Source organism: Rhineura floridana, chromosome 2, assembly GCF_030035675.1.
Source record: "Rhineura floridana isolate rRhiFlo1 chromosome 2, rRhiFlo1.hap2, whole genome shotgun sequence".
NCBI classification, from domain to species: Eukaryota; Metazoa; Chordata; class Lepidosauria; order Squamata; family Rhineuridae; genus Rhineura; species Rhineura floridana.
Window position 1 is genome coordinate 171008004 of NC_084481.1, and position 12310 is coordinate 171020313.

Here is a 12310-nt window from a genome sequence, read left to right on the forward strand (position 1 = left end):
TACACAACCTGTAAAGGTATTTATAGTGCAATCCTATGTTTGCTTACTCAGAAGCAAGTCCCAATGTATTCACTGGGGCTTACTGAAACAGGGAAGCTTGCAGAGAACTGCAACCTCAAGTGATAAGGAACTTCATTCATCCAACCCAAAATTCGGAATCATGCCACTTTAAGCCGTTTTGCAACTGTTTATACTTGTTTTTATGGTTATTGGATTTTAAAGGGATTTATTTCTTATTGTGAGCTCCCTTGGTTTCCAATCACCAACCCCACCTCACAGGGTTGTTGGAAAGACTCCATATACACACGCAAACTGGAGATGTCAAAATACATACATTCCATATAATAGTTTATTGTCAAACCAGTCATGGCAGAACATTTTTTTTAAATCAGTATTAGTTTCCTACATAGTAAAAACTGTGATACCTAAGTAAGACCTGCCTAATTGCTTTAAAAATAGGATTGGAAGGGGATAGAAAGATTTACAACATAAACACAATTCTTTGCTATGTTCACTCAAAAGTCCCATTAATTTACAGCACAATCCTAACCATGTCTACTCAAAAGTAAAATGGAAATTGACTTCCTTCATGTCGATTCTGACTTATGGCAACCCTACAAAGAGGGTTTTCATGGTAAGCAGTATTCAGAGGTGGTTTATCATTGCCTTCCTCTGAGGCTGAGAGGCAGTGACTGGCCCAAGGTCACCCAATGAGCTTCATGGCTGTGTGGGGATCTGAACCCTGGTCTTCCGGGTCATAGTCCAACACCTTAACCACTACACCACACAGGCTCTCACTCAAAAGTAAGTCCGATTGAATTCAATGAGGTTTACTCTGGGTATGTGGGATTAGCACTGTATCCAGAAAAACGAGTATTGGATTAATTCTTCATATTGGAAAGGTTTTCAAAACACTGCCCTCTTCAACAGCCCAGGAAAATTTAAACTTGTTTGACTCCTGCACACAAGAGAAAAAAACCCTGAAAGCTATGTACTCACTCAATTTATGAGATTTTCAGATAAACAGGAAAAACACAACCATTTTCTGGCATTGTAGTGGGGTCTAGGCATTGCCTGAAGGTCAACAAATCACAACCCTGACTTCACTTACTGGCTACACACCTGAAAGGGTGGGGTTAGAGCACCCTGCTATAAGCTGATTTAACGGAAGTTGTGGGGGAGCAGCTGACATTTTGGTGTATATCTCATGAACCAGACCACCTAGAAACTTAATCTTTTTTTAAAAAAATAAAAAGCTGAGAGTCTAGAGATTAAGGTGACTCACCCAGAGGTCCAGAGAGGACCCCCACAATTCAGAGTCTTCAGGCAAAAAACGGACACCTGGCAACCCTATTCACCACTGTGGGCAAAGTTGCTACTAACTGGGAGTCCACAAACATTAGGCAAGCCATTATGCACAAGAAGTGGAACTTATTCCAGTAGAAATATATTGTTGTTGGGCTTTTGTGGCCATTATATGCAGTCTTGTAATTCAGCTTGTATGTGTATGATTCACAAATCACACTTATTTATTTTGTCCCTTGCTTGCATTGGAGTTAGTGTTTTCAAATTAAAGCAGTATGTTTGCACTTGCTTTTATAAATAAGATTGTTCCTGAGACCCAGCACTCCTCTGCATAGCATGCTTAAATGTCTTGCTTCTTCCAGTATTAGTATTACTTCTTCCAGTAATTAGGCCTAGTTTCTTGTTTCTTATAGCATAAAATGCTTTAGGAAAAAGGCGAAAACATGGCTGTACTTGAATTTTAAGGCTCCACTGGAGTTGTAAAACAATGGTTTCTTCTTCCCCATTTCTTACTAAAGCAAATCAATATCAATACCATGAATATATTGTATTGTTGCGTGCCTCCCCAATCTCCAAGAGGTGAGATTTCAGGGGTCCCTGCGCTCATCCAGGGTTGGTTTCCTTTGGGAAGAAGGTCAGCGGAGACTGTGGTGTCTTTATGAAATATGGTTCATTTATTTACACACATTCCAACCTGAGCTTAGGACGGAGGGGTTCAAGGCATCAGCAGTCCAATATCCAGCTTTCCCGTCGGTATTACAGAAGGCATCCTAAAGCTATGGTGCAGAGAGACTGCCTCTCTGCCTGCCTCCAGTTCCCAGCCTTTCTCTAGACCAGCCTTTCCCAACCAGTGTGCCTCCAGATGTTGTTGGACCACAACTCCCATCAGCCTCAGCCATTGGCAATGCTGGCTGAGGCTGATGGGAGTTGTGGTCCAACAACATCTGGAGGCACACTGGTTGGGAAAGGCTGCTCTAGACACTCTAAACCAGCCTTTCCCAACCAGTGTGCCTCCAGATGTTGTTGGACCACAATTCCCATCTTTCCTGACCATTGGCAATGCTGACTGAGGCTGATGGGAGTTGTGGTCCAACAACATCTGGAGGCACACTGGTTTGGAAAGGCTGCAGTCTAAACACACTCAAAGCACAAACTTCTGCTAACTGCCAGGAGGGGGGGAGGCTCTCCTGAAGAGTTTCAATGGCAAAAGGATCTTCCTGGCCCATTCACCCATTAACAACTTGGCCACGCTATTAGCTTAACAAAAGAAACTCCAGCACAGCCAGCCCCTCACCCCAAGGCACAGGATTCCAAATCAGAGGCTGGAAGGGGACTCACAGGTATCATCCATTCCAACCCCCAAACTCACAACAGTATACTCTGCTTTGCTAAATTTTGTTACATTTTAACAGAAATACAATAAACTATTAATAGAGTCTGCTGAATCAGGAAAATCAGCAGCAAATCACCTGCCATTTTTTTCTTTCTGCATGTCTCTCTGGGTGAAGTAGAAGATGCTCTGGAATATATTCTTCTTCTTGGTGTTAGTTTGCAAGCTGTGGCAGACAGCTGCACAAATCACTGGTACATGCTATTAGTCTAATGACAAATGTCTGGGAATAGAAATAGGATTTTATGGGTTTTTATTATATTATAGTTTTAACAACCAGCTTGTGAAAGATTAATGGCCTCTGATGAGCCTTTGGAATTAAGATAAATATGTTCTCTAGATGCTGTGAGTGCAACTGAAGTGATGAATCAGGACAATTTGAGCATCTTTATAGTGGAGATTACTGCAAGATCTAACATGGTTTGTAGCCAGAGTTTTCAAAAAAGGGGAGGCAAGAGGAGACTTCCCTGGGGCTAACCTCTCCGGTTACTGAGAATTTCTTGAAGAAACAATAACAGGGACCACATACTTAATCCCAAATCATGCCCCTCTTCCTCTGATGTAATAGTTAACTGATAGTCAGCAGTTGTTACTAGTGGGGTCACATCGACATAATACATTTAAAGCACATATCTTTGGGGGAAGCCTTGACTTTTACAGTGCTATAAATGTGCTTTAAATGTATGGTGTGGATGTGAACTGAGACTAAGGGCTCATCCAGACGACTGTAAAATGTGTGACATGCCCGCTATGTGTGTTCATTATTTTTTGGTCATCCAAATGACATCTCACGCTGTTATGCATTTTCGCGGGTTAAATCCGCTCCTTGCAATACCGGCAAAAATGCGATTTGCTGTTTAAAATCGGGAATCATCTGCTGTGCCTTCAGGAGTTAGGATGCAATACCGCGGACTTTACAGCTGATGGGCGGTTCTTGGTCATTTTCCCCTTGCCCCTTCTCCTCATTCCAGCCAATCACGTATCTGCACTTTTGCGCATGTGCGAGAATAAGCCCGGGAAAATTGAACCAATCATCGCAATGGTGGGGTGTTGGGGGGGTTTCTGCAACTATTGCGCAGATGCATTTTATTTTTTGCCAGCCTGCAAACTGGGTGGCTGCTCTGGGTGAGATCTGCAATGCACAGCAAGCAAGAAAGGGGGGAGGGTCGGTTTCAGCCTGCCTCCAGAAAGCTTTGTCAATTTCATTCTACTTGCTGGGGTTTTTGCTTCAAATCAGAAAAGCATACATTTGTTTAAGTGTAATATGGCAAATACAAACAAGAAAAGGTTTGCTGGTCAGTTTCAAGCCTGCTCAGTTCTCGGGAAGGAAAGGGAGAAGGAGGGGGGGCGACAGTTTCTTGTTTTTTTGGAGAAATAAGTGCAATTCCCAGCCTGTGTATCTCCTTAAATATCAATAAAGGCAGAAATGCATACATTCGTTTAAGTGTAATATCGCAAATACAAACAAGAAAAGGTTTGCTGGTCGGTTTCAAGCCTGCTCCAGAAAGCTTTGTCAATTTCATTCTCCATGGGAAGGAAAGAGAGAAGGGGGGGGGTGACACGTTTCTTGCTTTCTTGGAGAAATAAGTGCAATTGCCAATGTGTGTATCTCCTTAAATATCAATAAAGGCAGAAAATCATACATTCATTTAAGCATAATATCGCAAATACAAACAAGGCAGGCATGAAACCGACAAGCAGCCTTTCCTTCCCAGGCGAGAACTCATTTACAGCCATATTGTGCTTTGTTGCAAAGGAGGAGAGGAGCATACGTAATTTTTTTGCTGACCAATTGGTTGATAGGGGGAGGTTTTAGAGGCAGAGCTTGGAAAAAGCGAAAAGAATGCAGGGGTCTTACCGCTGCGGGTGCGGGTTCAAAAAAGCGTTTTTTTTTTCATTGGGAAAGAGGGAACTAAAAGGCAAAGTGGGGACTATCAGATGACAAACCGAATATGGAAACCGTGGATTATCTCACTCCGTTTGGATAAGCCCAAAGACGCATCTTCCTATTGTAAGGTATATTTTCATGGAACCTTTCTTATATTTAGATGGTGACTTCTGCTCTTACCAGTTGCTTCTTGTCTCTGCAGTAAAAATGGATTTTCTTTTTGTTGTTACAGTTAGGTTTAGGCAGCAAATGCCATTTTTCTCTCCATGGCATGGGGCAGCTCACTGTGATTAACATGTCCTGACTCAGCATGATTTAGTTTACTCAAACAGAAGCTAAGGTGGCCCTTTCATGAGCAGAGTGGGGTGATTGCCTTGGGTGGCAAATATTGGGGAGTGGCAGGAAGGTGTTGGAGAGCTGGGCTATTTTTGCAATACATGGCCTGTCTTGTGCCTCTCATGCTAGCTTGCTACCCTCAGGTGCGTGGAGGGGCCCGTCCTGTTGCCAGTATTGAAGTCAGTTTCAGCTGCCAGCCTGGTTGACTTTTGTAGTTGGAATCTCATCTCATCCTTTGCTATGGGCAGCAAAATGTGTTTGGCTGGTCCTGCTGATTGTGGGACTGTACCATGCCAGAATTCAGGTAGGGGAATGACCAGCAGACTGAAGTGACACAGTCTAGGAATGCTTATTTCACTTTATCTGCTGTTCACGTGAACTTGGTCTAAGATTAATTCTATAGTAATGAATGGACTGTCTCTTCCCATACCAGCCTGCTTGCTTTCAAAGATCGGCTAGGGTATATGTGTGTCTTCTTATCTCAGCAGCAGCCAAGACACAGGTAGGTGGGATGAAAGAGGATCTTCTCTGTGCCAGGACTATGGAATTCCTTACCCCAGCTTCCTCTCTGCTTGCATTCCATTGCCTGATTAATGTTTTATTTTATTGTTCCAGCAGGCATTTAACCTGGTTGGCTTACAGTGTTTGTTGCTGCTGACTAAACTCCCTATTTTAAGATCACTTCTGGGGCTCTCCATACATCCTTTTTATTGACCATTGATTATTTGTGCTCATGGTGGCATTGAGGTGGTTCTATGCAATCACACTTTCAATACTGCTTGCACCTGCAAAGGTTTTTGAGCAGACATATTGCTTCACTTCCAATCAGTGCATGTCCTGGAGCTTCCTGCTAAAATCCTGTAACTTTTCATACAATAGCTTTTTTGTCCCATTTTTGTTGGGCAATAGCACAAGTAGTGAAGGCTGGTAGCTCTGATGTCAGTGCTTTCTGAACTTTCAAGCTGAGTGCTTTGGACAGGTTCTTGAAAGTTTGGACTAAAACCCAGAGTGGATTCACTGACATCGGAGCCACCAGCCTCCACTGAGCACAAGAGTGCCCCTCCAGACTGCAATAATGTGGTAACGCTGGGGAAACATCACAGAACAACTAATAAAGCAGAATGATTTGTGTATGGTCCAAGATAAGTCTGCTACTAATGCACTATTATTGTGTCAATGGGCCCCTCCAGGCATCCTTTTTATTGTGCATTCATGATTATTTGTGCTCTTGATACTATCGGGGCAGTCATACACGATCCCACTTTCAATACTATTTGCACCTGCAAAAAACTTTTTGCAGGTCATACTGCTTCATTTCCAGCCAGTGCATATCATGTAACCTCCTGCTGAAATCCCATGACTTTTCATTCCACAAATGTTTTTTTGGGGGGTCCCACTTTTCTTGTGCTATAGCCCCTCTGGATAGCAATAATGTGGTAGCATTGGGGAAGCATAATAGAACAACTAATTCCTGCCTTCATGTTTGAGGGTGGAAGGTCAGTGTCACTAGACTGACGCTTGTATCATTTATTGATGCTAATGGCTGAGCTGAGAGAGCCCAACTCCCACCCCAGCATAAGGGTTTAAGGGATTACTCTGTTAGTCATTTATTATTGCCATAAAACCCATCACAGAAAATACTGATAAATATCAATTGTTTTGGCATCCCCCCTCCTTTTTTGGCTACTCTGTTTCTTGAGAGGAAGGAATGTTGGCACTTACCCTTCTATATTCTAGGGTGCTACTCAAATATACATCCTCATGTTTTCTGTTCAGATTTTCCCTCTGGCTGGAGGATGCCATAACTGAACCGGGGGGGGGGGTTAAGAAGCACACTTTTGCTAGTCAGAGGCTCAAAGGCAAGAGATCATTTTCATCTCCCTCTTTCTCATTGGCTGCGAGACTGGCAGCTGCTCACTTTGTATAGTTCTCACATGGCGCATACATTTTGGTGGCAAATTTGAGCAGGCAGTTGAAAACAAGGCAGGACTCTTTTGCAGCTGTAACTATTGTGTAAAAAAAAGGCATTTCAGCAATTATAGCTTGCATGATAAGCTCTACCTACTGAAATTCTCTATTCTGTTAAAGGTGCAGGAGCCTGTCTTCTTTTTCACCTGGCCACACTTCTACGGAAAAATGTTCGAGATGGGAATATTTCTTTTTCTTCTCTTGCTGTCTTTGAAAACTAGTATTTTGCAGGGCAGTTTTCTCCTACGGCCTGGGCTATATATATTGAGAAATATAATTTAGGGTCACTTTACATGTTTCTTTTCTGGAATCTGTTATCAGGGCAAGTGCCTTAGGCCAGTGCCAAGCATGCCTGGGCCCTTGGGCACCAGCCTGCCCCAGGCCCATAGTGCTGTAGCCCAACCCCTCCATATAGGCAGTGCAGAGCTAATAAACCCGCCTGTGAGTTCCACCTACCTCTACTGTCCCTGCAAATGATGTGTGCGCATGCCTGCCATCAACCAAGATGGTGGCAGGGGCATCACCCCCTTAGGGAAGCCTGTGGCACCATCTTGGTTGATGCATGTGCACGCAGCGCACATGTCATTCACAGATATGGGAGAGGTAGGTAGGGTGTGCTTGTGGGCTTATTGAAGCCTGCACTGACTGTACTGGGGTGTTCCTGGGAGCTCCCTCTCTGTGATCCTTAGCAGGGTTGGGAGCTGACGCTGACGCGGATAGTAGAATGGGAGTGCTACCCTCTCACCCTAAGGAGGGGCCCTTGCCCAGGGCCCAGCCTAGCCGCCCCTGGTGCTGGCCCTGATATTTTATATTGGGTAAGGCTGCAATCTGATATTCATTAATCTGGGAGTAAGTCCCACTGAATTTAACAGGGCAAAAGGATTGCCCTGTAAGAGGCTTTTTGACCATGTCAATGGATCAGGAAGTCAATGTATGCAGTAGCTCCCAATCTGCACTTACAAATTCCAGAATACATAGTTTTACCAACACTGGAATCATTGTTTGTACTGAAAAAGGCAACATCTGAAGTTAATACCTTAATGCTGCAACACTATACCTACTAGAGAATAAGCTCAATAAATTCAGTGGGACATGTATCGGATTGTACTGTAAGAGATCTCTCTTTTTTAAAAATTCAGTCAATGCATAATTACAATCTATAATATAAAAAAGACAAAACATCATAATATTCATACAAAAACATTTTCAGAGATTTCAATTTATGTTCATTAAAAAGTTGCTAACAATAGTTTATTCATTATGTATTGGATTGCAGGTTCCCAAGAATATAAGGTATTAGTAGAATGATATTAGCAAGCAGTCAGTTTGACCATGAAAGCTGATAGCAAACTTTAAAAAGTAGTTTTGTTTTCTTTACCCTTTCATTATTTTTCCAATACTTGGCAAAAAGAATTCTTGTTATGGTTGAGTTACACAGTTCCGGTTCTTGCTTATCAGCAGGAATGGGCAACTTTCAATAATTCAGCAAAAAACCCTTAGTCTAATATTAAGAGATTTTTGTTTGGTTTCCTACCATGGTGACCTTTGACCAGTATGGGTTTGCATACTGGATCCTCCAAAAACAAGTTCTGTGGTCCTTCTTGACAACTGTGGATTAAATAACCAAGAAGAAAAACTAGCTATAACCAAGTGATAACTTTCCATAGCTGAATATACCCGTTCTTCTAAATGTATAAAGAGCCAGGTGCAGCAGGGTCCTCTGCTCTGTCTAGATGACTTTTCTTCGGGCTAGGAAAGAAGACAGCACAGGGAAAAAACTATTCTCCAAAAAAACAAACCAGAGACCCTTTTCTGTCAATATTTGACATCTCTAATGTTTTGTGTGCTGTTTTACAGGTGGGATGCCAAGGAAAGTGAAAAAATGGCCTTTGTAAAGGATTGGCCTGATAATCAGGTGAGTCTCCTTGTACTTGTTAATTAATTCAGAAGAAGTAGTTCATTTTAGCTCATCAAAGTAGAGTAGAATTCCCAGTTAACTGAAGGCCAACATAGATGAGACTCCCATTGATGCCTGACCAATCTCCTGGTATGCTTTATATTTTTAAAATTGAAATGCAGCTACTATGGGGCTGTAAATCAGACTGGAGCAAGGTGGTGAAGGAGAGAAAGAAAATGCTTTGCTCTGTACCCTCAGATTGTTATTTTAATAGATCACGCAAACACACACCAGCTGCATCCCACCCATGATAGGAAAGAAATGAGGATCCTCTTTCCTGCCCTACCTGCCATGGATGGGATTTGTAGCTGTGCCCTCTGATTGTGACCAGAAAAATAGAGAACAAAGAATTAAGCACCCTCCTCCATTGCCACTGCTCTGATCAGAGTTGCAGCTCCCTATAGATACGTTTCAGTTTGAAGAAGCCTTCAGCAGACTGATTGTACAGCTCCCAGCATCTCTTCTACTTTGGTGCTCCCAAATGTGCACTGGAATGGTGAGAAAAGCTAATCTTTAACCAATCATTATGGCTATGAGGATTGATCCCTATGTTGCCAGAGAGTAGTCTGGGAATTGCTTCCATGTTGTCAAGTCCCATGTCACCCCATTACAGCAGAATTATTTACTACAATAAAAATAATTATCATATATTAGTATCGTTATAGGATTGTGGGGTTGGTCTGGATATCTGTGAATCCCCTCCCAGCCTGTAATCCTGTGATCTGAAGAGATGCAGTTTGTATTGGAGAGACATGCTGGTCTAGTCAAACCAGTTCTTTTCATAAGTTATAATTCTGGTTAAGCCAGTTTCTTTGGTTGCTTGATGAGCTGATCTACATATCTAAAGAAGTGGTCCTGAGAAGTCCCGTTGCTATAGGAACTCTGGTAGGAGAGTGATTTCCTCCCCATTCCTGGGGCAAGGAGGTTGTTTATGTGTTAGTGACTAGTGTCTAGCTAGTACCTGGAAAGATATTAAAGGCTTGCTGTACTCTCTGTGCTGAATACGAAGCTATGGCTTTGGAGACTCCCCTAGAAACCTAATGGGGAAACAAGATATGTTGGGGTATAAATGCTGTGAGCCCCTCCATCTTATGCTCAGGTTGTATATATGTGTAAATAAACCATTTATCATGAAGACACCACAATCTCTGCTGACTTTCATTCCAAGGAAACCAAACCCTGGACAGGAACCCCTGGAAGTCTCGCACTGCTCAGAGACTGAGGTGTGCGCAAGCAGTATGTATTATATCAAACACTCCAATAATATATTCTGAATAGGTCAACTCCTAAGCAGTATATTTCAAACTATGCCAAATATATTGATAAAGATTTGACCTATTAAGGATTTATTGTTGGAGTGTTTGTATAAATGATAATTATTTTATTGTAATAAAGAATGGTGTCTGTTTTTAAATACATTTTCCCCCTTTACTCTGATTTTGGCTCCTAGGATGTTTTTAAAGGACCATTTGTGCCTCAGTTGCTACCATGCTCCAGCACTATTTATAAATAGGAATTATGTGAACCAGGCAAAGGATATGTCTATGTCAGTGTGGTGTAGTGGTTAAAGTGCTGGATTAGGACCAGGTTCAAATCACTACTAAGGCTGCCATCTTAATCCTAATGGTCAGAGGCAGTATCCTTCTGAAAGCCAGTTATTGGAAGCCGCAGGAGGGGAGAGTGCTCTTGTACTCATGTCCTGCTTGCAAGCTTCCCGTGGGCATCTGATTGGCCACTGTGTGAACAGGATGCTGACTAGATGGGCCACTGCCTGGTCCAGCAGGCTCTTCTTATGTTCTTAACCCTATATACCTGGGAGTAAGACCTTTTTAATTCAATAGGATTTACTTCTGAGTAGGCATGGTTAGGATTGTGCTGTAAGCCATGAAGCTCACTAAACAACCCTGGCCTTGTCACTATCTCTCAACAACCTATATCATAAGGATTGTTGTGGAGATAAACTAGGTGGGGAGACCGACCTGAGCACTCTGGAGGAAGACTGGATAATAATGGAATGAATTAATTAATGAAACCCCAGGAAGGGTCAGTGCTGATATATTTGCTGATCCTTGTGGTTCCGGGATACAGACGTTACCAGAGCAGTGTGGGATCTAGCCATGTGGAAGAAGAAACCATGTTGTTCTGGTAGCATATGAATCAGGTTCTTAACAGAAGTGAAGGAAAATGAATTCATGTTAAGTGATCTTGAATATACACCTTAAGATAAATGGATAAAGCAAGCACATTGCTTTATTTAGCACATGATGTTGGAGAATAAGGAGAAATTCTATATGAGCCTAGTCATAACTGTTATTTGACATAGTCAAATTCAGTAGCTGTGCTTTGGCTTTCTCACCAATAAAAGGGAGACTTCAGCCATCTCTGGTAACTAAGCTAACTACTGATGTTGATAGCTTTGGATGGGTAATGTTATTTCTTTAAATCAGCAAGTCCTAAACAGAGTTTTGTCTTCTGTCATTCTAGAGATCCACCAGCAATGAGCAACTAAATAACCAAGCTCTGGTTAGTGAAGCAGTCAAGGAACATAGCTGCCCAGCAGAGTTAGAGAAGAATATAAAGCCTCTGGAACACAGTGTTTTCATGCCACAAGGCAAAAGAGATAGAAGGAGACCATCTGCACGTGGAGAACAGGGCACAAATGAAAAAGCCAAGTGTCTAACCCAGGATGTGTCTACCACAGACGGTATGGATGAGACTGAGGCAGATCCCACACTCAATAAGACAATAATTGGGGCTGATTTGTCCCCCAAGCGTAACTATATGAACAGCAGCTCTTGCCAGGGAGTGGCTGGGAATATGGCGCAAGCTTCTGGGTGTGACCTTCAGGAAATCAAATCCACAGTCTATGAAGATGGTTTAGACAAAAGTATACATTCTAAAAGGAACCCTTGTGGGGAGCACACAGGAAACCTTAGTGAGCTGTTGATGAAAGCAGAAGGAGGTGGTGAAGACCAACAGCTCTTAAAAGTAGGACAAGGAGGACAGAACCAAATTACTGGCCTCAAGAAGCAAACAATCCATGTGAAAGGAAGTGATGCCCCTGCCTGCCTTGTTCAAATGGAGGAGTCCAGGCCTCCATGCAAAGAAGTGCCAGACAGAACTAATGAATCTGTAGAGGAAGGGGCAAAAGTGAGGAAGAAGAAACAAGACCAGTCCCAGTCATGCAGTAATGAAACACAGAATTAAAACAGAACATACGGGGCTCCCAAGAGGCTGATGGTGAGTGTAATCCTAGCCACTCTACATGGCACTTTATTTATGTAGATTTAACCTGCCTGGTCCCAACAACTCAATACTGGCTCAGTTACACCTAAAAGATATGGGGCGCAAGCATCCAGGAAGTTCTGTTGCCCAAGCCCTTCTGAAATGAATCATACCTTGCTCTTGCACTGCTAGGGCTGTTTCCATCTGTATTGAGGCTTAAACAGGAGAACCTCCTGGTGAA

General features: G+C 42.6%; 1 protein-coding gene across 3 annotated transcripts in view; it reads left to right on the forward strand.

Moving 5' to 3' along the window:
• The window catches only part of CCDC9B (coiled-coil domain containing 9B), a 115807-nt gene that overhangs the window by 77601 nt on the left and 25896 nt on the right, over window positions 1-12310 (forward strand). For all 3 annotated transcript variants that reach the window (XM_061611455.1, XM_061611454.1, XM_061611453.1), the window contains 2 exons: window positions 8745-8802; window positions 11329-12084. In XM_061611455.1, the coding sequence (XP_061467439.1) occupies window positions 8745-8802; window positions 11329-12051 (781 nt within the window). In that variant the 3' untranslated portion in view covers window positions 12052-12084. The remainder of the gene's footprint in view (window positions 1-8744; window positions 8803-11328; window positions 12085-12310) is intronic.